This window comes from Ips typographus, linkage group LG4 (assembly GCF_016097725.1).
Source record: "Ips typographus isolate SLU linkage group LG4, UJ_Ityp_2.0, whole genome shotgun sequence".
NCBI lineage: Eukaryota > Metazoa > Arthropoda > Insecta > Coleoptera > Curculionidae > Ips > Ips typographus.
In genome coordinates this window covers 4,240,485-4,266,428 of record NC_138425.1, presented here as the reverse complement: position 1 = coordinate 4,266,428, position 25,944 = coordinate 4,240,485, and the positions used below count along the sequence as shown (strand labels likewise).

General features: G+C 31.3%; 1 protein-coding gene across 3 annotated transcripts in view; it reads left to right on the top strand.

The window, feature by feature from the left end:
• Positions 1 to 25,944, top strand: part of mtt (mangetout) — a 172,572-nt gene that overhangs the window by 35,905 nt on the left and 110,723 nt on the right. For 2 of the 3 annotated variants that reach the window (XM_081979063.1, XM_081979064.1), the window contains exons 3-6: positions 1,086 to 1,177; positions 1,608 to 1,824; positions 8,503 to 8,771; positions 15,706 to 15,988. In XM_081979063.1, the coding sequence (XP_081835189.1) occupies positions 1,086 to 1,177; positions 1,608 to 1,824; positions 8,503 to 8,771; positions 15,706 to 15,988 (861 nt within the window). Of the gene's footprint in view, positions 1 to 1,085; positions 1,178 to 1,607; positions 1,825 to 8,502; positions 8,772 to 15,705; positions 15,989 to 23,279; positions 23,441 to 25,944 lie in introns of those variants that run through there. The other variant, XM_081979065.1, reaches the window with a different exon arrangement.

Genomic DNA, 25,944 nt, shown 5'->3' with positions numbered 1-25,944 from the left:
TGAGAATCTCGACTGGTCGAACTTTTTTATGTCTGAGTATGTTACGAGAATAATTTGCTTTCTCATATAAAATTCAAAGTTAAAGCCGAATTTTCCCAACATTTTAAAATTTTAGCCACCCTAAAAGAAAATAATATTAAAATACTTAAATATGCAAACTAAAAAAAATATTAAATTAGTAAAACGAGAAGCTGATTGGGGTTGTTCTCACTGAACCTAGTGAAAATAAGTGTTTTTATACAAGAGTATTTTATTTCAGTCGCATAGTTAGAATGGAAGGTAGGACAAAATGTTGGAAAATTAAGTTTTTTTGTTTTAAGTGATAACTGATCAAATTTAGCAAAAAGCAAATTATGTGATACCTATGCTTAAATCTGATTTACTCTACTACATTAAAAATTAATTAGAATAATTTCCCTCAAATTAAACTTTACAAAGAATGCACTAAATTTCCATACAAAATGAAAATTGAAAAGCATTTGCCAAATAATTGGGTACTGTGCTTAAAACTCTCTACTAATCAAAGCTAAAGCAGAACGAAGGTATATTTTATCAGCCACATTGGTTTGTTATGTATAATTTAAATTTAAAACAATTCAATTTTGTCAAATGTAGTTGATGAGTGTTTTCCATTGAATTTCCTGTTGGTCCAAATCACGTGGTAATATTAAATGGGGCTATTTAATTTTGTTATTAAGCTTGTAAATTCGCTTAAATGGATTTTGATTAAATTAGTATTCAGAGTTGATTAGTTTTTGTTAACTGATATGAACAGGACAAGAGTAACTGAGGATGGTGCAAAAACTCGGATCGAACGTGATTAATGAGTAGCAATTTACTGGGTCAAGTTACGACTAATTCAAAATTGCATTCAGTCGCGTGAAAAACAGCTTCAATCTTAAAACGAAAAGCACATCACAAAATTAAATTCCAGGATTTCCTGAAACAATTGAGTTAACGATATTGTGAAGTTGAACGAAACTCAGACAGAACTCAGAGAACAAAATTGATTTACAATTATGGACACTTGAGTGTAAATAAATCTTTAAATTTATTTAAACAGAAACATTTTTTATTATTTTTAGATGTATCTGTTATGCCAGCCTCAAGAAATGTTAACCAGACTACCACAGGAATAAGTTATGAAAATGATACTGGAGAAACACAAACAGTGGGGGTGAGTTACTTAATGAACCATTGTTATACATAAATTTCTTCTGAAAAGCATTCTATAAGGGATGGTTGGTATCATCAGACAAATTAAATCCAAATCCCAAGGCGTGAAAAATTCGATACATCAATTAACTTCCCAAAACAATATCCGTCGTATTTTATTTCCGCTCTCCGAATTTCGCTTTTCTAATGAAAAATCTATTGGCCAAGTAAACAAAGGGTATTTTATTTAGTTTGCTCTGTCGGGTGCTCAATCTGCCCTAATCAGATAAGAAGGAAAGCCCGGACGTAGAAATGCTCGAAGATCCTTTATTGAAATATTCAATAAAAGGAAACGACGGGTTATTATTTTTGTTTGCCAAAGTTTCATACTTAAGATTGTTATTATTATTATTTCTTTTCAGGCAGCGTACTTAATAATCCGTTTATTTTAGATTTTGCCAGTGTACGAAAATACGGAATTTCCACAATCCACTCCCTTTTTCCAGTCTTCTAGTGGAAGCGTCAAAGATTCCTGGCAAGAGTCAGGGGATATTATGTCGACAACCCCGAAAGCATCTGAAAACTTTGTTAAAGTCAGGAATGGGGACGAGGAAAACCACTCTTTGAACAGGAAAAGCAGAATACACGACATTTTGAAGCTAGTCAACGGTCAGTATTTGCGACTGGTAACCAAATTTTCTTTCAACCAAAAAGTTGGAAAGTTCTATAATTTGAAAACTTTTTTAAAAGAGTTTTAAAACTTTTATAAACAGCAGTAGGGTCAGAGGACCTAAATATGATTTTCATAGCTTTACCCCTGATAAAGATCACTTCTAGATAATTTTTCTTAATCATTGGGAATTATTGTATTAATTACACTACCCAGGAAAAATGTCCACATTTCACATTGTAGAAGTCCTCTCTTAATAAACCACACAATAAATTCAGAAAATTTTAGTTGATTTTGTGCTCATTCACACTACAGTGATAAAGATTACTTTTTAATGAGGTAGTGGAGTGAATTTGAATGGTAATTACAGTTAAGCTACTTAAATAAAATTCTGATATCAAAGCATTTGTGATGAGATGTTATTGCAGTATCGTGAATATCTGAGTCACTTAATTCGATTACTCAAGTTTCCCTCTATGCCGCCTTACATTATCAGATTAAACTTACACAGTTCTGTCACGTAATTCTATTAGAACTCTCCCACTAACCTCGCAGGTGTTCCTTCCAATATGGAATTAAAAATTACCTTTTGCAGCTCGATTTCAAATTTCTTAATTTATCTCCTTTTGCACTTTTTAGCATAACGTAAGCTCACGTTCACGTAGGTACTCAAATGATAATAATTTAAATTGCTCCACGCTCTGTGTGGAGCTCTTTTTAAAACTTTTATTGCTGTGGAACATAACACACTTTAAAAAGTTTTGAAGGCAGCGAAATAGGCCCCAGGCACGATTATATTTCTTCCAGTCTCAGGTTAGTAACTTCTGCCGTATTATTGTAAGTGGTGCCCCTTTCGTTCGACTCGTTCTATTGAAAAAGTTTCAGCCAGAAAATCTGGCGCAAGTTGTTTTTTGAGAGAACTTCAAGTTATTTGATGTAGGTGTAGTTTTTGGCTTACAACTTAACTAAATATTTTTTTTATAGGTATTTTCCTAAAGAAGCTTTCTAAATTCAAAAACCTGTGTCCGTTTTATCCACTGTTAACAAAGTAATGGAGATGATAAATAATTGTAGTGATAGGTAAATTATTACTAGTAGAGTAAATATTTTACTTTAGCAGAAAATTTAATAAGGATTTCAAAAATAGGCTTAATACAGTCAACTTGTTACTCCAAGTGAGTTTTACAGGCAATTTTGTCTCCGACAGTCCTCTTAAGCTGTGTTTCTGGCAGTTCAAACTTTACCATCTCTTTTCTTACTGACTGTGTCCAAATTTTGTGGTGTTTTTTCAGGTTAATGGATAGAAAATTTAATGAGAATTTAAAAAATGTGCTTAAAACTGACATTTTCTCACTCCAAGTGGGTTTGACAAGCAATTTTGTCCCTGACTGTCAAATGGTCAAACGACTGCGCTCAAAAGTTGCAAAAATCAGGGTTTAGAAAAGTTTTCTTGCAGTGTTCGATATAAAACGTATTTTTGAGATTTATGACAGTTATTTTGACAATGGTCACGTGACAGTCAAGCTAAATTCTCCTCTAAAAATTACGTGATATATATCACTATGGTCAACTGTCAAAATTTGCAAGAATTACAGTTTAAGACTTTCTTCCAATTTGCTTCCAGTTTTCGAAACAGGACGTGTTTCTGAGATTTATGACAATTATTTTGACAATTGTCAGTAAATTACTGGTAAATTACTAATTGTTCAAATAATAATATCATCAGATTCGCGTCATTTTTCTCATATCAAAAACATATTAATTGTCATAATTTAAACAGGAGATAATAAAGAAAAAGGACAAAAAGCTGAAAACGCTATTTTTTTTTAAAAAACGCAACTTTTTCATAAACAAGTTAAAAGATTGTCACTCATTTGGAACAAGAATCACTTTGTCAGAAAAGTTTTACTTTATTTACTTTATAATTGATAAACCAAAATCTCTAAAACATTAAATAACGAATCAAAACAGCCTTTTTTCAGTGTTTTTATTTTTTACGATTCAGTCTTGACAATATTGACCAAAAATGACTTTTTATAAAATCGTGCAAAAAATTACACTTTTTTAATGATTTTTAGTTCAAAAAGTTCTTTTTTTTTGCACTAGATGTTTTTATTTTTTAATGATTTTAAGTGCAAAATGTTCCTCTTTGGTTGCAAAGTCCTTTTTCGCACTTCGGTTTCGTATAACAACTTTTACTTGTCTGCAAAAAAGATGTACTTTTTGCACTTGTTGCATAACTATTAATGGAATTAATCAGCCATAACAGGACAATGATATTTTTGTAGCAAATTTCAATTAGACCCTTAAATTTACTGCACAAATTTAAATTAAATTTTACTTTTTAAAAATGATGTTTTCAGACAGATAAAATGGATTTTGAAGGAAAAAAGTACAACTATTGTATATTCGATGTTTTGAGCACGAAAAGCTATAATCTTGCACTCTAAACCTTTCAAAAGCGTTCGAAACCGTAAACAATAAACTTAGAGAAAATGATAAATATGAATTCTAAAGATGTAGAAAGAATATTTATCTTGCAGAAACGATGTAACAATATTTTATATAGACTTTTGCAGCAGTGCTTTTATTCATAAAAATATATTAACTGTGGCAAGTCTTTGTATTTTTGCATGTGTAGGTAATGTTTTTTGCTAGAAACTGGCACTTATTTAAAGGATGTCTAACTCTTCATAGTTACCCAACCAGAAATGTGTCTAGGCTTTATATCTAATCTTGTCCTTTTTATTTAACAGATAGAGCAAGTGGACAACATTGTAGGTGCTTTTATAGGAAGACGCAGCAAAGATACAAAAAAACATAATTATAATACTAATACAGTGCTCTTTGATTGAGGTGAGGAAAATACGTCTGTTATAACCTTATTCAACTTCTTTATATAGGAAAATATGAATTAAAGCCATAATTTAAAGAAAACATTACTAAAATAAACCAGAATAATCGGATTTATTTTGCAATAATTAAATAAACTAGTATAAATTGATTTTATTAAATATAACAATAACAACTTGGTTCGCTGGATTATTTCAAACTTGGACTGCGTTACAGAGCATCCAAGTTAGACTGACAGCTGTGAATTACACATGTAGTGGACTAAGTTCAAAAATTGCTTGTAAATTACTTGTTTCCCACTAGTTCTGACATTATTCGTAATGTCTTTAGTGTCAGTTTTCCGGCCTCTCAACTTGCTGGTGTGTTAGACAATATGTTTGAAGGCAAACGGAACTAAATTCCAAGTAGGTACGTGCCAAATAGAGTATATAATGAAGTTTCATAGGTTGTTGGTTGGTATTATTCAAATTAGTGTAAACCACTTACTAGCATAGTTATCAAAGTGAATATTCAAGTAATTCAAAAATAATTCAATTTGGTATATTTTAATCATCTAAAAGTATCTAAAGATAAACAACATTTTTCTACATTTGATTTTCTGACACTGTATAACAAGGCAACTTTAAAAAATTGTAATAAAAACTTAGGATTTTTATTTCTTTCAACCCTTCTGAAGTAAACCGCAGTTTAACGAACTAGTTCAGAAAATAGTATTACACACAACTGGCGGTTTTCTTAAATGTGGGAAATGTAATAGAGACCGAATGATTTATTGCTTTTAATTTTGTTTGTTTTAATGAAGTTCCGAATTTAATTATCTGAAAAGGGCAGAACAGCTGCAATCTTGTGAGAAAGTTCCGAGTCCAGTGCGCATTTTGAAACAATACATTTCCGGCGTAAATCATAACAATTATTTCGTGTAAATTTTTGGTTTAAAGACTGCCAAAGATAAGGTTACAGTGACGGCATTACGTTATTTATGCAATACAACAATATATTTATTATTCTTGTGGGTAGCATATTGCTGCTGAATTTGTATTGGTGTAATAATTGTTTCATATAATCTCAAAAATTGACAGAGTCTTCTAGAATCGTTTTGGAAGGACAGAAGCCTCTAAATACTACAGAACTTTCGAAAAATTGCCAGAGAATCATTTTAGAAATGCCGGAAACCTCTAATTACTAGAGGGAACTTCCCAAAAAATGCCAAATGTTTTTACAAGTGTCCTATACTTTCCAAATTTGTGTTTAGATTGCCACAGGGCTTTAAAGTAATTTTGTAAATATTTAAGGCCTCTAAATACTACTTAAGACATCCCAAAAATTCCCAATGTTTACCCCTACAAGTATTCTAAACCTCCCAATTCCTTTAAATGGTAGAGGCATATTCTTCTAATTGGAGATGCCCTACATAACAAGTAATCCTGACAATCGCAAAAGTATTTTAAACCCTCCCAAGAATTTGTAACGTCATACCAATTTCGTGTGAATTTTGGTATCTAGTCACGTGTACAACTTACGTTTTAACTGTCAAATAAACCTCTTCGCCACAACCAGGTGCGCATTTATTGGTTATTATGTAACACAGTATTACAATCTTAAATATGTTTAATTTTAACTATATTTACGTACATAGATATTAGAATAAAAAAGGATTTGATAAACTAGCAAGTAACTACCTAACTAACTAAGCTAGCCCAACCTACATTTCCTAACAAAGTTGTACTTCAAATCAAATCAGAATCAGTAAATCCCTAGAAACTTTCAGCTTCGAATCTGTATTTGAAATACCTCTTACTGTTAAAGTAGAGTATATTGTTTGAAATCAATAGGCTGAAAAGGACTTATATTGAAAATTCAGGTTTCCTGTCAGCGAATATTTTCGTGCTACACAAAAGCACGCTTTCGCTCCCCAAATTGCAATTTACGCCCTTCTCGGAAACTTTCCAGTTTGATTTATCCCGTTATGAAAACGTAGTCACTGTCTCTTTTTTTGATTTGGTACCTATAGTATGCCAAGGTAGCAAACTATATCTCCACTAAAAAACCCTTTGTTATTTTTATTCTTCCTTAGTTGTGTCAGAGCAATTTCTCGCAACTAATCTTAAAAGTAATCTTAAAGTGCACTGAAACATTTTCGCTCGAAAGTTTTCAATGCGGCTGTTTAACTAACCGCTTGGAAACTTTCAAAACAAACAATATCTGTCAATTGCTCAAATTGTAATTAATTTTGCTCAGCAATTGTTTCCTGAAGCATTAAAATGGAAGTTGTATTTTACGGCTTAATTGAAACGCATTTTCAGTTTCGGAAATGGGTAAATTGGAGAGGTATTGCCGCATTTCAAGTCTAAAACACCAGCTGCAGACTATTTTAATCTCACTTTATAGTGTTGCTTTGATTTTCTCATATTATTAAATATTGATCGTCTGTTGTCAAGTGAAGTCTTATTTACTAAGATAGGTAATTAATTTGCAGTTTTATGGTTCAAATGTGTTTTTATGGTTTTTTTTTGTCAAGAAATTACTATTTAGACAGCATTGGGGTCCAACTTTGAACAAAACAGTGCGAAATAGTATCAAATTGACAAAAATAATCAAAATCAAACCGATCAGATGGTTCGTTTATTGATAACATTTGAGAAAATATCAAAAGGGGAAAGTTGTAAGAATTCTCTCCTTCAAGAATTCTGGAAAAAGTTTTAGTCCTAAAAGGTCCTGAAAGGAAACTATGGCCTAAAATAAAAATGCTTTGCCTTAATCTGATCCGCAGAACTTGAAAGTATTGTGAATTCCGTAAATATTTACAATTTGTCTATTCACAGTTTTAATGAAATGTGACTGGTTGGTATAGTCTTCTACCAACTTGTAATAGTCTTCAAAAAATGCCAATTTCAATTTATTCAGCTGAATCTGGATACTAGGCTCTTTTTTATAATGTATAGTAACCCAACAAGTATTTCCAACAAGAAAAATATTAAACTATTTTGGTTTTTTTCCTGAATCGGAGAAAATCTTGTAAAATATAACCTAATTTTTTTCAAAATTTATAGCGTTTTTGATTTACAACCATCGGACTGCTAGAAAAGAGATCATGTGACGTCAATGATCAATATGAGATTGTTTACGATTAGTTCTCGACCTACTTGATATATGTGCAGGAAATCGAACACAATTTTGATGAATCTGACAATCATCAGCGAGCGCAAAAAATTCCACAGGTGGGCTAATTAAAACAATTTTCAATAATAAAAAAGTTGGCAGTGGTGCGCACTTAATTTAGAACACCCTGTATATTATCTTTGAAGGCACTTTGTCACAACGAATTAAGTTTTTTCGATCAAAAGTTAGATTGGAGTGGTAAGTATAGCTGAAAATTTTGTCTATCAGTATTTTTAAAAAATCCTTTATGGGGGACTTAAAAGTTCTAACACGTCTTGTTCTTGATTCATATTGCAATTCTCTTCCAAAATTGCGTGTAGAGGTTCTGCGGATTCAACTAAAAATAAATTAACACTTTGAATATACATATAGGTTCTTTGGTTGGGTAAATTAAATTTGAAATTGTATTGCTTGTTTCAAATAAATTTAAAATGGGCCTTGATCCTACTAGCAACATATTTTCAGTGTTGTTGACTTCATTAAACCAATTCATGTTTCATTAATTGGTTTAATGAAGCAAAGTTGTTGTTTCAGTAACGTGTCGTTTTCATAATAAGTTCACAGAAATACCATATCCACTCCTTTCTGAATTATTTAGTTACATGAATACTATTTAGTTATCAACTATGTAATTAAGCACTTAAACAAGTTTGAATTGTTTACAGGATCAAACTCCAGTCCACGTCCGAATACGACCACCACATTCGGAAAAATAAAATATTCGCAACCTCAACATACTTTCGCCAACTCCAGCTCGTTCAAGAACGGGTCAAGCATCAAAGTTCAGTCGACACTATCTGAACTTTTTTCCACACCCAGACCGAGTCACGAAATTACGATCAGCCTGGAAAGTTCTCTGCAAACTTCCACGGTCGCCGCAATATCCGACTTGGCTACGTTTAATAACTCGAGACAAAATGGGACCATTGATAAGGTGAGTTTGTAATTTTAACACCCTGTCTGCCAAACAACACTTAAATCTTTCCAAACAAACTTTACCGATAGACTTTGAGGTCAATAAGACGACTGTAGGAATTTATCTGTAGTTTTAATGGAGCGAATAAATCGGTTAGGGAGTGATATATGCTCATGCCCTGTGTCATCCAGATAAATGTAGTTTAATGGAAAACTCCTAGTTATAGGTCGTCGACTTTTAGGTTTTGTCCTCTATATTGATCGGGCAAATCCATCAAAATATAATCTGAATTTCGTCCTCTTTTACAATTTGACAAAAATAATTGTAGTCTGAAGGAAGTTTACTTTAAACATTTATTACCAAACTATGTGTCAATAAAGTTTAAATCTCTTTCAGTAGACATTCAACTTGATTTATATTGAAACTTTGTCGACTCCGTTTTCGATAAAACTAAGTCCTTCCTAAGTCAATTTGTCGTTAGAAATACTAACTTAACTATTTTCACACGTTGCGCATAAGGCAAAATTCAAAGTAAAACTAGATGACTTAACAATGCAATGCATTTTTTAACAGTTACGTACGTAATGCAATATACCACGTTTTGTGCATAAATGAACTTTGAACGAAAAAGCAAAGTTTTACTTTACCGCCCGTTGTCAATAACAACGGGATTTTTTGTAACTTTACAGCCCATTGTTCAGAGAGGCAGGCCGGAAAATGATCAAAAGCGCTAGGGTATAAAGCCATGGTTTTTGCAATAAAAACAGACCTAAATAAACATTACAGAGAATAAAATTATTTCCGATGTTTACGATTTTTGGAAGTTTTAACTCCCAAAAACCAAAACTACCTATCAAGAACAAAAAAACAATCATTATTTCTGTTGGTTATCGTTAAACTTAATTATTCTTTTTTTTTGCTGTAGGTGTGTTCCCTTACTAACTTTTTTCTTCTTATCTTAATATATTAGTATGTTTATTAGAAATTACTATCCAAAGAGCAACTAATTTTCCGGTTGTTTAACAAAACAAATAAAAATTCTTGTTTGTACGTACAATAAATAAGGCTTTTAGTGCCATTCGTAGCAAAGTATTGGAGTATAATGCTTCTAGTTTTATGGTCGTATAAGTGGAATATTTATCTCGTTTAAGTTTTCCCTAATTCGGTTTGTTTTCCGATCCAAAAATCTTATTATTGCTTTAACTCGAAATCACTTAAAGTTCCTATTACCTAAATTATTGCACGTCAGTGTAACTGTTGTAGTATTTTATTCAGAAAAAAGTTTTTCCCTGTATGCACGGAATTTTCTCCGTTTAATAAAATTATACAACATCTCAAAGCGTCAACATCTTTATCTTCCTTTTAAAAGTTTCACCTTGTATATCTTGAGAACTGTATTGTTTCCAGAAATTCCAAAAAATGTTAAATACAAGAATGTTAGAGAAGTTTTAGATTCATTATAAAATACTAAAACTTTTTTGTTATTAATGTCATATACCTAACATAACCTAAGTTTTTTCATAAAAATATTAGTTTTTACTATATTAAAAAATTGAAAAAAATACTCATTTGATACAAACGTTCCACAGTAAACAAACGTTTGATCCTACAGAACGTTCATTATTTTTACATATACAGCGTGATTCAGAGTTAAATGTATATACTTCATCAAGTATTACTTTCTCATGATTGGAAATCACCCATATATCATATATCCATCTCGATGCAAGTGTTGTCATACTTGAGAAATAAGTAAGTTATAGTAAGTTTAAGCTTTGTTGTAAGTGACGTACAAAAATACAACAATTATGGAATTTTTTTAAACTGAATTATTTCCATATATTTTTCTAGAAAAACCTAAAATATACGTTATATTGCGTTTGTATTTACAGTTTTGCTATTGTAAAATTGTTATATTATGATAATTAATGAAGATTTACTTAATAATTTCAAAAGTCAAATCAGTAAAGCCGCATTGTATTTTGTTTTAGCAAGAAATTTGCAAAATATTGATTTATTATTAGCTTAATTCTACATACAACTATCTCAGGACTGAGAAAGGCTCAACGTCCAATTTTGGACGTTAACTGCCCAAATCACTAATTTTGCCCCTAACGTAACTATTGTTAAATTAATACATTTAACTCTGACGTAATTATTTAATAGCAGAGAAGACACTGAGTCAATACCTAACTTTGATGACTTATTAAAACAATTATCATTACTAAGGTTTTTCTAATTTGTAAAAATAACTAATTGACAAAGACTTGTGAAAGAAGTAAAAACAAAATGATAAGAAGAAAACTGAACCTTACATGCCCTAAAGCACGAACCGAAACGTTTTCACGCCCGGTGAAGCTACAATTTGAAATGCTTTCCAGGCTATTAAACCTTTGTCCAATAGAATTACTACTGGACATTTCGTCCACAGCTGCATTAGACATTATCAAAGACGATAAGGTAACGGTCGAAGTGCTCTACCTTGCTTCAATGCATTGACGCAAGCGACAATTCGATTGTTTGGAGCAATACAGTTGAATTCGATTAGTTATTCAAGCTAAAAATTCAGAAAAACATTAGATTTTTAAGTAGTAAATTATGTTATCAATTAATTTAGTAACAGACATTTCGTAGTAATGAGGAATTTATTCTAGTTTTATTATATTTATTTAAACCAATTGCATTTCTTTTATAATACACTCTCTTTGCTTTCCAATGTCAAAGCATCTTTTACAGAGCATTAAAGTCCAGAGTTCTCTTGAAAATGCATTAACGACAGGAAAACTACCACTTTAAACAATGCCAAGCACATAAGAGCAAACTACTAGACTCAGGAAGTCTGCATTTAATATCATTTTAAGTACAAGCCTGTATATCTTCAACAAGTTTGGCACCCAAATCTTTACGTAACTTTGTATTGTATTGCTTAATTTGAGTGTTAAACATATCCCTAGTTGGAAATTAGAAGCTGTACTTCCAGTTACTTGCTACTCTGAATTGGCGTTTTTCCAACGTCATTGAACGTTTAATTTCGTATTCGTTTTATAAATTCAGTACCAAGAAAGTTGTACAAAACAGACTGGCTAAAATGCTCCTAGAAGATAATAAGAAACCACTTTGTAAACTAAAACAGTAAACTGCTTCCTAAATGGCTATAAAAACGAGCAAGTTCCTTAAATGGGACATAAACTGTGGAAGCCGTAAGATATACTTCAATCCTGATGGTGCAATGAAAAATGCCTTTAATGGAACGCGTCTTCCGGCTCCAACCCATTAAATTCCTTCAATTTTCTTTCGTTTATGATGAGTGTCTTATTGAGAAGCAATTCAAAATTGGAAAAGCTTTGTCGCTTTAGAGTGATTTAAAATTGTCTTCAACGTTTAATAGACGATTCGAACTTCTAGGACTCTCATTTAGCGTATTCAAGAGTTTTTTAAACTAGATGTGACTTGCATAAATATTTACACTCCAGCTTCATAAATCATCAAAGCGAATTACGATGTTGCGTATTAATTAGCAAGTAGCATTAATCAATCACCTCTGTAGTACACGGTACATAGAAAAAAAGCGTAAATGTTAAATAAAAGTTTTGATGTTCGAACTGGAAACGAAAAGTATTAATCTTGCCAAAACTGCCAGATGAGGAATTGATCGTTCTCGGTAAGAACTATGACAAAGTGGAACAATTTTTTAGGATTACAGCGTGGAGGTAGGTGATTTGGTAAATAGCCAGGTAATATTGGTGTTAGAAGGCCTATAATTTCGAAAATTGCAACTCAAATGTTTTATTTCGTATTACTACAGTTCTCATAGTGTAGTAAGTGTTTGAACAATGTATTACATTGATTTTTATTAATGGATGATTTTCTTGTTATCCAACTGAATTGTTACTGTATGTAATGTAAAATGCTTTAACCTAATCAGCTGAAATTGCAGTACAGTACGTTTAGTGTGTTTGTCTAAAGTAAAAAAATGAACAGTTCATAGTATTTTGTGCATTTTCCTATATTGATTGAAAATTGTCCCCATTTGGGAATATTATAAATTTACTACTATTCTCTTCCAAACAAAGTTATATGAAACTTATTTGGTGCACTCAAATCAAATCTATATATACCAATATTTTGTAACATATTCCATTATTTGATTCCATAAACATCGCCTCACGAAAGCGATTTTTCAATTTTTATTACCTAACTATGAATATATGAATTGTTCCTCAATATTTTCAACCTCGTTTTCAACCCAGTGAAATAGTTAACTTCCAAAAATATATTTTTATGATGTAAGTTCAATATTGACAATTTTGATTGAATAATTGAATTACTGTTATTACTATTATTGACGTAAATACCTACTACTACTAATAGTAATAATAATAATAATAGCCGTCAGTAATACAGTGCTGGTATAATAAAACTGTATTGAGAATTCAGACCAAGCTAACAATAAATTTTTAACAAAATCTTACTTGAAAATCCGTTTACTAATAAAGTGAATTTTGAATGTCAGTAAAGAAAACGTCTAGAACAGTACATTTACCAGGTTTTATACTAAAAGCACGCAACAAAAATTAGATCAGTTATAACTTCCTAAAAGAGTTTAGACCTAAGGAAGAAGACTTAAATTATGTGCTAAAGCTGGCTAAACTTTTACCACAATCTGGTATCTATTTATTAATCCAAGTAAAACTACTTTTCTAGATAATAAGAGAAGGCGAAGCCCAAAAGTTATATACTAAGTTTTCTTAATCGTTATCAGATGGATTTAATTGACGTTAGAAAATAATTTGAATGTCAAATATGATATTATCAAGAATACTAATGGCCAGAGCTGTAAAATATACTATGAAAAAGTATCTACATATTTGAAAGATACTGGTTTTAAAAATGTAACTAGTTAAGATATTTAGTTTTAACCTAACCTAACCTAACCTAACTTATTTCATTTAATTAGGCACTCCAATGAAATGACAGTTGTGATGTATCTGACAGATATCACGTGACATTAAGATTGCAACAGTCAAAAAATCCCTCTCATAAAGCTGCGAAATGCATTTTACTCTTAACAATTCAAAACAAGCTGACACTTTGATAGCTCTACGTCCTGAATGAGGTCCAATTTGACAGTTGTGAGCTAATATAAAAATACAATAATACTCTTCAATATTATGCCTACGTCCCAACTGGCAAAAAACCCTACCATGACGCTATAAAGTCCATTTTACCCTTCACAACTAGAAAAATTTGAAATTTTTACTTTGATAACTCTATGTCTTGAATGAGGCCCAGTTCGACAGTTTTTGCGTGATGTTAAGACACTTTTGCCCATAAAGCTATAAAACTCATTTTATATGTCAGTACAGAACTAGTTAAAATTTTCACTTTTATGACTCTACCTCCTAAGGGAGGGAAATTTTGACAGTTATCATGAAGTACTAAGACACTTTTTAATCTAAGAATTACGTCACAACTGTAAAAAAATCTTCCCAGGAAGCTCTAAAGTCAAGTTCAGAATTCAGAAACAAATTTTGACAGTTGTGACGTACCGGACAGATGTACACTAAAATAGTTTTTAACCTGACAGTTACGTCTCAGCCGTCAAAAACTCCTTTCCATAAAGCTGCAAGGTGCATTTTTTCGGGGGTAATATCCCTAGTGCATTTAATTTTTTCCGGAAAAATTCGGAAAAACGAGTTTCTAAGTAATTTGTTTTAACAAATAGCATTAGCGAAAGTGGTTCATCATCCGAGTCGAAGACGAGGATTTTTAAAACCACTCTCGCTCATGCTATTTGTTAAAACAAATTACTTAGAAACGAGTATTCCAATTTTTCCACAGGAAAAATTAGATGCACGAGAGATATTTGGTAAGATTATTTCCTGAGTTAAATAAACATTATATTTTAATTAAAACAATAAGAACAATAATTAATAAGAACAATAACTTTCAAGCTAGAAAGGGTAACACTATTCTTTATGTTGCTGTGAGGAGTGTGAAATTTTTTCGATTTTTTTTCCGGAAAAACTGCTGACAGTTGTCAAGTGATTTTTCCACTTAAAATTTACATTTGTTATACTAATTCTTGATAGCGATTGGTCAAAATTGATAGGAAGGAAATAATCCTTAAAAATTGAAAAGAAATTGATACTTTCACTTTGATAGCACTACATTCTGGATGGGGCACAATTTGACAGTTGTGACCTATTACTATGATATACTCTTCGATATTATGTCTACTAACTATCTCTTTAAAACTTGTCCCATAAAGCTATAAAAATCAATTTTTTTACCAGTACACTGCTAGTTAAAACCTTCACTTCTATGGCTCTACGTCCTAAGCAAGGTAAATTTCATCAATCATATAAACTTAAATTAAACAAATATGCCATAGTTACTAGGCCGATTTGTTTTACAACATAACTCATAACATTATTATTAAGTTCAATAATTATTGAGCAAAATATGGTTCTATTCAGATCAAGAATAAAAATGAGATTCTAATACCTCATTGCAGTTAGTAGGGCAGTTATCTATTTATAACTCGATGATTAAGTTAAAATTTGACTTGATACAGTCTTTTAGTCAAATGTACAATAACTATGTAATGACAAAATAGAATTTTAGGACTAATTAACTTAATAATATCACCTAACACCAACTTGACTAGAAATCGACTTGATTACTGTATAAACAATACGATACATTCTAGAATCTCTAAACCGTAACACTAGTTCACTGTCACCCCGTTAATGTGGCAATAAATACATGGTTTGGTAGGACAGTAAATTTTCCAAATTGCTAATAGCAACGACCAGAGCACCAGATACTCCAGATTTTATCGCGGTAATTAAGGACCAGCCCTGTAATAGCCTTAACACTCTCTGACACCATTGATAGTGTGAACTTTCACCGAACACGAATTGTGCTTTTATTTGTCCCATTTTTCCAGCTCAATCAGGAAATCCCTTGGCCTGTCAAAAAAGAGGCTCTCGTCGAGGGAGACATCATTCTAGGTGGTTTGATGATGGTCCACGAACGAGAAGATAGTATAACGTGCGGTCCGGTTATGCCCCAAGGTGGAATTCAGGCTCTTGAAGCTATGCTGTATACTTTAGATCAACTCAACTCATCCCCGGAGCCTTTACCACCTAATATTACTCTAGGAGCCCATATACTTGATGATTGCGACAAGGATACTTACGGTCTGGAAATGGCGGTGGACTTCATTAAAGGTAAATACATTAAACCACAATTTACTCATCGTAATTCCGTGTTAAAACGTGAGACGTTTTAAAAGTTTTCCTGCACTCAATAATTACATATTTTGCATACGAAGGAATTTCTCCACAATTCTAATTAAAAATTACTGTGCGCTTTGGCCTTTCTACCCGGATAATGCACAACTTCCTTAATAACTCCCAGACCTAGTAGCAATAATACCTAAAGGTGTGCAAGAACCAAATTACTCCAGCAGCATATGTAATATGTAAAGAATATGCAAAGAAAGAAATTCAATAAACTCGCTTTACTCCAAGTGTGCACGTGGGTATATGGCACTAGGATAAAGTGGATTCCGCATTCAACATGTTTGCTCATAAAATTTCAATGCACTTCTACCTAAATATGCAAAGAAAAGTTCTTATATCTCTACATTTCAAAGTTATATTGAACAGTTATCCTGTAGTCACAAAGCTCTTTAACACTAAACTTTTTTATTGCTTTACTAAAATAAACTGTCTTAAACTGGGTAAATACACGAAAACTGTCTTGGAAAATTTCTGGCTTAGTGGCGCCATCTATACAGTTTCCACTTGACAACCGGCCATCGATTTTCCGTAATGGAACACGCCATCTTCTGGAAGCTTTCCGACTTTTACCGGATTTCCATTTCTGATATTCTAGTTTTGACGTGAACGAAAAGTGGTAGTTTTAACAGAGTGTTGCAGATGCTGCTAATAGTCTAGTCGAATAGTAGTTATTAATTTTAAAGAATAAATTTAGCTATAAAGTAAATAATATAAGTAAATAGTACTTTTTCCAAAGAAACAAAAACAACCAAAGTATTCTTGTATTTTGGGAAAATGCAACAATATTGAGTATCCTGAGTAGAAATACGACATCAATGCCTCAGTTGATTGTTGAAATCAAGTTTTTACTTGCAGTTGAATAATTTTTAGAGATTTTCCAGCTTTGGTAAAATTTTTTCAACACAAATTTTTTCTTACCTAATATAACCTAAAGTATAATAAGAAGATTTACGGTACTTAATTAATACTATAAACATTCATTATACAGGATGGTGCAAATGTATGGAATATCTCCAATTTAAATTTAACTGTTAGTTTTTTCAAAAAACTATTGGACACGATGATGGTTATTTCTGACTGCGTTTTTTTTTCTGAGAATTTCATGTAGGATACAAGGTAGTCCAAAAAAATAAGTTACGGTCATCAAGTAAAGATTTTCAAATACAAACCAACAAAATATATGGGAGGTATCCCATACATTTTCACCATACTGTATACATAATATTATTAATAAATAAGAAAAGGGGTGTTCTGGGTAACAAACGTAATTTTTGGGATTTCTACTGACTGGAAGAAAAATAATTCATAGCTGGACTAGACTAGTTCTACATGGTTGGTACACATGATTACAGAAGGCAGTTTAGCTTAATTAGAGGTTGATTGCAATTCTGATTATACAAAAGATACAGGGTGTATGATTTGAAATAACAAAGTTTCTGCTACTTTTAAATACCAACGTTGCAATAAGGAAAGTATTTTAGCTTATTACTTAAAAACGCCAATTTTCAGAATTCCATGATAGGCACCCTGTATGTCAACCAAATAGTGTGGCTTTTAATATTTAATTAAAAAATATCTGATTTGATACTTATTTCACTCTATAGGAAAAGTTTGATGATAGACTAGATACAAAAACATAAACAGAGTACTTAAGCAGGGCATTACATAAATATGTGTTTTGTATGGTTGAAAACTGAACACTGCAGTAAAAATTATATTAATAGCAATGGCTGAACTAAACACGAACTTAATTAAACATTATACAGTAAGAAGGTCATTTGTCGCAATTACGGCTTAAGAAACCCCTTATCAGTACCTGATTTATGGCAAGCAAAAACGTTAACCTAATGGTCCTAGGTTAATAACGCTTTCTCATCAGTTTCATGACAGTTTCACGTTAATTTAGCTTTTAAAAAAACTTTACGTTAATCAAATCCGAGAAATTTGTCTGGACTGTTCCATGAAGTTTACCTTGGAAATTATGAGTAAGTTTCCAAACTTACGGATTAAAGATTAAGTTTTTTAAAAGGTTACTGTTTGTGAGATTAAATAAAGCAATCGAAGAAATATTGATTCACATCAAGAGCAGAACAAATTTATTGCCGGTTTGTCAGAGAGAGTTTGAACATTCAAACTTTCAAGATATTTTATTCGTTAAGTTCAGTCAAGGAAATTTACAAACTTTTTGTAAACTCGTTGCGAACAGGAAAAGTTTATTTTTTATCAAATTAACTGCCGTATAAAAATCAGACGCAACGAAAACACCGATAACATTAAAAAATTAATTAGGGTTTTTCTTCAGTTAATTGGACGTCGCTTCCATATTTTTTGAATTTACCTTGAAGAACCTTTATTCTCCCGCACATATTTCCTTCGCAAAATCTCATCGGACTACTTCGTTCCGTATACTTAATTAATTTTCTAATAAAGTATGACAACGTCTGCAAAGAGCGGGCAAATACACAAAGGGGGAGCTTATCAAATTTTGTCATCTGGATTTACAGCTGCATTTATAGCTGGGAAAACTTTCCCGGAAAGGAGTTAATCTAGAATCATCTTTGACAAGGAAGATTACTTGCATTCGCACTTGAAAAGGTCCTACTGGCTTGGAAAGTTTATTAGACGGATTAGGCGAGTTTTGAGTTTCTTTTATCTTCATGCTCACTTGATCAGACGCATTTTCACTATATAATTGTGAATATTAGTTACTCAGTTAATAGTGCCATATAATAATCATATTAAGCTTCTGAGAAAAAATATACTTTAGTTATATACAAAATTACATAATTTAAGTTTACTTTACCTATATAAATCTGCAACTAGCCATTCTTTCATTCATCAAAAAGGGTGAGGCATATTTGTTTACTGTTTTAGTTCAATTATTGTGGTCTGCAACATGTATGTATACAGGGATGACTAAATAATTAAGCAATATGGCGTGCTAGGTTGCACTGAACCGCGTGAATATGCCCCTCTAGGGAGGTATAGCACATTGTTCCTGTTTTGGGTGTGTGTTTAATTTCAAAAGGTTGGAAACTAGACAAACAGACAAATTTTAAGGTGTTTAGTATTGTACAGTTGCATGCAGTAAACGGATTAGGTAATAATAGTAAAAATGAGAACATTGAAGGGATAGTTTATAATTTATTATTACTAGACATGAAAGAGCCTAGATTTGTTTAATCAATGCGTATATTTTACATTTTTTTATTATTTTTTTATTAAACACGTTACGCCTGAAATGTTTAAACGTCTGAACGCTCTGAGAGTGTCAAATTGTCACTTTTTTGGCTACCAAACACGTTATAGCGAATTACATCAAAACATAAATGCGACAATCATTCAAAACAAAGCTCAACAATGTTTTAATGAAGCTAGATTCAAACAAAAGTACGCAGAAATACTAACGTAAAAATAAAAAAAAAATCAAAAGTAAAAACTTTATTTGTATTTGTATACTACTGTTAAAGCAACAATCAAACCAGAGATTATTGGGATTAAATTTCACTTCATTTCTTTCTTTTTTTTATTTTTTCAAATTCCAGTATTGACTTGGCTGTACAATTATTGTTTCAAGCTTACAAAATGTATTGATTAAGCTAGATTTGGTCAACGATTTAGCCAAAACTTGTAGGAATATAATCACGTGACCGTAATGATTTACTTCCTGAATTGGAAATAGCCCTTTTCAAAATTTATGCAAAAAAGGTTGACTTTGACTTATTAGGAGCTTAAAAAATCTGCAATTAAAACTAAAATGTTATATAAAGGTGGTGTGAAAGATTTCAAAAACTTACCTGATTATGGAGAAAAAAAAAGCTTCAAACTATCAACTAATTGTAGCACTAAAATAATTAATTAACTAAACATTACATTGCCCCCGACCTATTACATTTGGTAATGTTTAGTTAATTAATTGTTTTAGTGCTACAATTAGTTGTTAGTTTGATGCTTTTTCTTTTCTCCATAATAAGGTACATTTTTGAAATCTTTCACACCACCTTAAGCCGATTTACTGAAATATGATAAAGTTAGGTTATTGTCAATAATGGGGTTAATACGTTTTTGTCTGACGCCAACTGTACTTAGATTCGTCTGATGGAGTATTCAAAAATCTCACAAAATATAGTGTTTTATTTAAAATAAGCAAGTTCCTACCTCCAATGAAAGTATATATTGAATAATAATGTTTATTAATGGATGTAGGCAGAGATGGATTACTTCAATTAAAAAATGTTATTTATTACTTTCAAGTATTAATACTTAGACTCATTCATCTATACTTTTCAAATAAACGAACTACTTCAAAAAGCTTAACAATTCGTGAGTAGTTTAACGACTTTACGCAAGTAACTCACTAGTAGTTGTAGTAGTAGTAGTAGTATTACAAAACTACTTTTTAAAATTACTGATAATTGAATTCGCTCACAATTTTTGGAGAAATTACATTCACAATCACAATTACTTTTTTTGAGCAATTGTGGTAAGCAAATGCCGGATGTGGGTTAGCTTCTAAGTAAACTGTCAACTTCAAGAGAGAAGGATCATATTTAATTTGTCCGTAGAAAGTTGTAGTAGTTGAAGAAAACCGTTAAAAGCGTCTTGAATAGTGTAGATACACAAACAATCGTGAACAGACTTTTTAAAAGCGCCTGCAACATATTTTATAAAAATCTGATTTTTTACTTTAATTCTTATCTCTTGCTAACTTATAACTTGACCCACCAAGTTCATTAATTTTGATATAAACTTTATTTACCGCGCAATACATATTAGGCTAATGACTTTATAATTACTTCAAACACACACGAAACTTCTAAGACCCTTTTCTAAATTAATATATTAATGTGGGTGTGAGTCCTGATCTAGAAGACTATATCAGTAGATTGGATGATTCCATTAAACTTATCTTATATAGGAAGTGCATAATTTAGTTACTCTAACCTTAAATGTTGTTAAGTTGTCGAAAATTCGTACAAAACTTTAGAAGGTCAGTAACTTTAACGTATCATTTACGTTATGCACTTAAATATTTAACATGCAAATGGCAAGGGTTACTCGTAAACACGTTACGTCTGAAATAATAAAATATTTTGATTTTATCGCTAAAAAACTGGACAAAACCATAAAATTATGACGAGTATAAATCAGTTTCATTACAAGAACTCATAAAATATTAGAGCCATACGTTAACCTAGTTTTAAGAAAAGGTATATTTCACAAAGAAGTATGTACCATATAAATTCTTATTAAAACTTTGTTAATTACTTCCACACTTTAATCCTTTACTTAACAACTTCATGTTAATTTTGAAACTTTACCAATCCCTCGACAATAAACTTATCAATAAACAAATCGATTTGACAGGAGGCCAGGTCTGGACTATTAAGCTGTGATATTCGGGCATTAAATTATAATCAAAGTCGTATTGGAGGCGCCTAATTCCAGAACTAGGATATCCAGACCCTTTGCTCCAAACTTTGGCGAGATTAATCAGAGGTTTGCGGACGAGGGTAATAAGAAATAATTTCCATTTCTCTGTTGTGGTTTATTAATTAATTGTTTTCTTGGACATACACGTTACGCATTTGATAAATCATCCCACAGTCACGTAATAATGTGATAAAATTCGTGTTATCTTGTTATTATTTAAGAAAAGTTTCAATCAATTTACTATTTGGTGCTTGAATACATATCACAGAATTTGAAGAGTTTCAAGCATTTTTGATGGTGTCAAGAAACAGGCTGTAAAATTGAAATTATTATTTTTTAATCGAGTTGTGTAAATTCTTTGCTGTTTTCGGTGCTAAAATGTAATTTCATAAACCAGAAACTAGTCGTAAAAAACCAAAATCTTTTATCGGATTATTGCAACTTCTAACTGAAATAATATACAAAAATTGATTAGAAAAACTTTCTCTCGGTACTTTTATTGGTCTGCAAAAACAAAACTTTTTTCATTCTAGTAATTTAAGTACTTAAAACTATTTCTTACAGTTTACAAGCCACGTGTACGTGAAAAATTACCTACAATATTATTATCGACAGAGCAGGAAATATTGGAAGTTTCTGAAAGTTGAACCATGCATCAAGGCAGTCACCGTAACAAACGAGGTTGTTTAAGGTTACGGTTATACTTGACTTTTTTGGAGTTTTTGCTCTCGTATTAATTTTGTTACTGACTATTTGGTTTCTGATTGTTTCTTAAAAGAGTTCAGTTCAACAGTTTCTTTTCAGAGAATTATAATGAGATTTTTATCAATCATCCAGCTAACTTACAAATAATGACTGATTAATTATTTAAACGTACGACAATAACTGTGAAATCCATTATCTCCTCTCCTTAAATTATTACAAAATGTGTGTACGTTTTATGAAATATTTTTCAGTTAAACATCAATTTAAAGGCTTATTATCAAATAATAAAACAACAGGGTGATTCCAAAGTTGGGGCTTTCCTTTCACCTGCGAATAGGACTTTTTCGAAATATGAACAATAACGAAGATACATACAAGATTTTCTCATTATATACCTTTTCTTTTTTTCTGTGTTTTGTTAATTGTTAAAGTAACTTAAAAACTCTGAGAAAATCATAAATCATCTTCGTTATTAGTTACTAATCCTTGGTTGATAATTGTTAATTTTTGATTATGTTTTTGCAAACCAGCAATTTGTGCTTAAAATACTATACTGTGAAGAGAACCTAATAATTTTAAACACTTTTAAATAACCGAAAAACCAGAGTTTAGGTTACAAAAAAATAAATAAGCAGTTTCAAAGTGATGAGGGATAGGATTTTTATAAATCTATATTATTAGCATACAAAACTTGAAGTATTTTTTAATTTGTCTTTTATCAATCACTGATATGAACTTATCCAAACAGTTAAAACAAATTTATTATTCATTAAAGGTAGGTATTACAAAGTTGAGGTAATATTTAAGTCTCAATGACATTCAGAACTTCATGACTTGAGTGTGAACATTATTTATGCTTTTCTCCTCTAATTTTAACCAAAATAAATATTTTTTAAGTTTTATGTGAGAGTAATTAAAGGGCAAAATCGTCCACTAAAAATAATAAACAAAACACTGGCTGAATATGCAACGTGGTGGACCACGTTGGCAAGGGGGCGTCGCGACGCTCCAAGGGCGCGCAATCTCACGAAGAAGTCGACAACTTCCAACTTCCAAACTCTTCTGGCGATGATTACAGTTGTCGGCGCGGTCCAACCTGAACGGATCTCCTTGTTTGAGTTACCTTTATAAAATCGACGAGCAAACCGCGTAAACTTTTACAACCCTTACCTGTTACGTGCCGATGTTGGTTGATGAGTTTTGAAATGGCTGAAACCTTGGACTTTTATGCTTTTTGAGGTAAATGTTAAAGTTGTTTTTATTAGTCATCACCAATATTGCGCATCGAGAAGACTTGATTGTATCCCCTTAAAATTTTAGTGGTCACTTTATTCTCAAAAATGGATTATCCTGATCAAATTTTTGAGAATTAACAAGCATTAAAATAGTACACTAGTGAGGTCGTAAATTATATTCACCTCTCGTAGTACCGAAAATCTTTAAGGATGACTTTGTTATGGGATTAAAAATTTACGCAGACGCCCTCTGAAGGCTGCTAAGCAGATTAAATTATTAATAACGGCCAATTTTGTTGCGGGATTCTGTCTTGGGATTAAGAAGGGTTTAGGAGTATAATTTAAATTTGAAATTAAAAAAAAACCTAATCTTTTTTTGCAAAAATTAATTTTCAGGTCTTGGTTATGCGGTAATAAAGCAGGCCAGAAAAAACTTAAAAAAAGTAAATAAATATTAGCACTAAACAGTTTTTGGAATTTCTTGTATACGTGTGTCAAAACAGTCAAGTGAGGCAGTTTTTGCTGCAGAATTGAAAAAGTAAACAAAAATGTATGTTTTTTTTATTTTTTGTAAGTAGTCTCTACAACGGATCATAGAAAATATCCATTTAATTCTAAATATGTTACAAAAATGTGTTTAAAAAAATTGAAACCAATAACCAGTAATACATTCTCTTAAGACATGTTTATCGTCGGCATTTTGTCTGTACAAACTTTTTTTCTCTCAGTTTTTGCAGAAAAAATGCACCACATGCTCTATACTGAACAAAAGACTGAAGGCTGTCCTTTATACAAAGAAATTTAAAAACAACGTTGAGTTTTCCAGTCCATCCAATCCATTGATAATCATTATTAACATTGCTGCTTTTTTCAACGCATATTATGTTACGTTTCTTTGTTTTTCTATATTTTTCAGATCGTTTTTGTTCAGCGTTTTTCCGCATATTTGTTGTTTTCATTTTAATTTAATTTTTCCAAATATTTTCTCCAAAGTTGCACAATAAACTGGTTTTTTTAATTACAACCAACATCATAAAATAGCTGAGTCAGAATCAGTGTTCAAATTCATCAAATTTTTCAACCCAAGTTAAATTTTTCCCCACAATTAATAAGATACACAAAGTATTTGTCAAATTAAAGCTCGCCAAGACTAGTGTAACCAGAAAACATTTTGTAATTTAAAATTAAAAAATATTAAATTATCATTTATAATAAAAAAATCCGTTTAACAAATTTAATGAAAATTATTTTAGGGGTCGTCAATTTGTTGAGAGTAAAATAAAGTTATAATGTAGACGAAACGTATTTCAAATTCCTGTTGTGACTGCAACTTGATTAATTCACTTCAGCAGTCTAAATATTTGTCTTTAGAATGTAATTTAACTTTTAAAGGCTAATTAAGATAATTTAGAAATCGGAACAATTTTAAGTGGAATTTTACTTTATTTTCTTCAGAAATCGTCAACGTTGAAGACTGTACTATTTAATTCAAAATACTGTGCATTAATTTTAAAAACGTGGTTTTTATCCGAATGAAAATACAGAAAACAAATATTACAAACAAAGGTAGACAAGGCGCCTTGTTTTTAACATACATTTTTTTTTATTTTTTTTTATTTAAAGGTTAGAGTTATAGAAATATTTGCCTATAATAGGAAGTATAGCTAATTATGCCAAATTAATCACTTTACAAACGTGTTAATGTTTCTAGCGTCATACTTAATGTAAAAATAAGCCAGTTGGGAGGTTTTCCCAAACACCCAAAATTAGGTAAAACATAACACATTTTAAAAGTTTTTCAAAATATACAGGATTCCAAAATGTGTAAACAACTGGCCCGTACGTCCAGAGAAGACGGGAAAAAGCTACCAAAGAAGAACAACGAAAGGAGCTGTTGAGTGCTCCTAGTCTTAATAACGAAGCTACGCTCAGTCGAAATAGAGTTCGTAAAAAAGCAGTTTTGTGCACCCTGCCACTTTTTCCCTTGTAACTCATTGAAACGGTCCTTAATGACAAAAACACTTAATAAAATCTTGTAGAGGATAAAATTTCCTACAACTTTCCTTATTCACAGATTTTTGTAACCCCTCAAATTACGGAGCTACGCTCAGTCAAAATGGAGTTAGTTGAAAGCAGTTTGATGCATACTGTCACTTTTTGCCTTGTAACTCCTTAAGGAGGCCCTTAAGGGCAAAAACACCTTCATACAATCTTGTAGATGTAGAGGATAAAATTTCCATTTTTATTTCTAAAAAAAAACTCAATACAGTCCACTCATAAATATACAATGTACAGTACTAAATCAGTAATTTTACCTCAAACAAAATACTGATTAATTTATACAAACTAAAACCAGGAGGCTTAAATTACAAGCTATTGAACTGATATGTAAAATTTTGATGATTTGACCAAAATGTAGTATGGTGGCCATAAGAAAAGTAAGGGCTTTCTACAATATCTGAAAAACCGATTACTATAAGAAAAAATCACTGGTTGTTCTTGAAAATG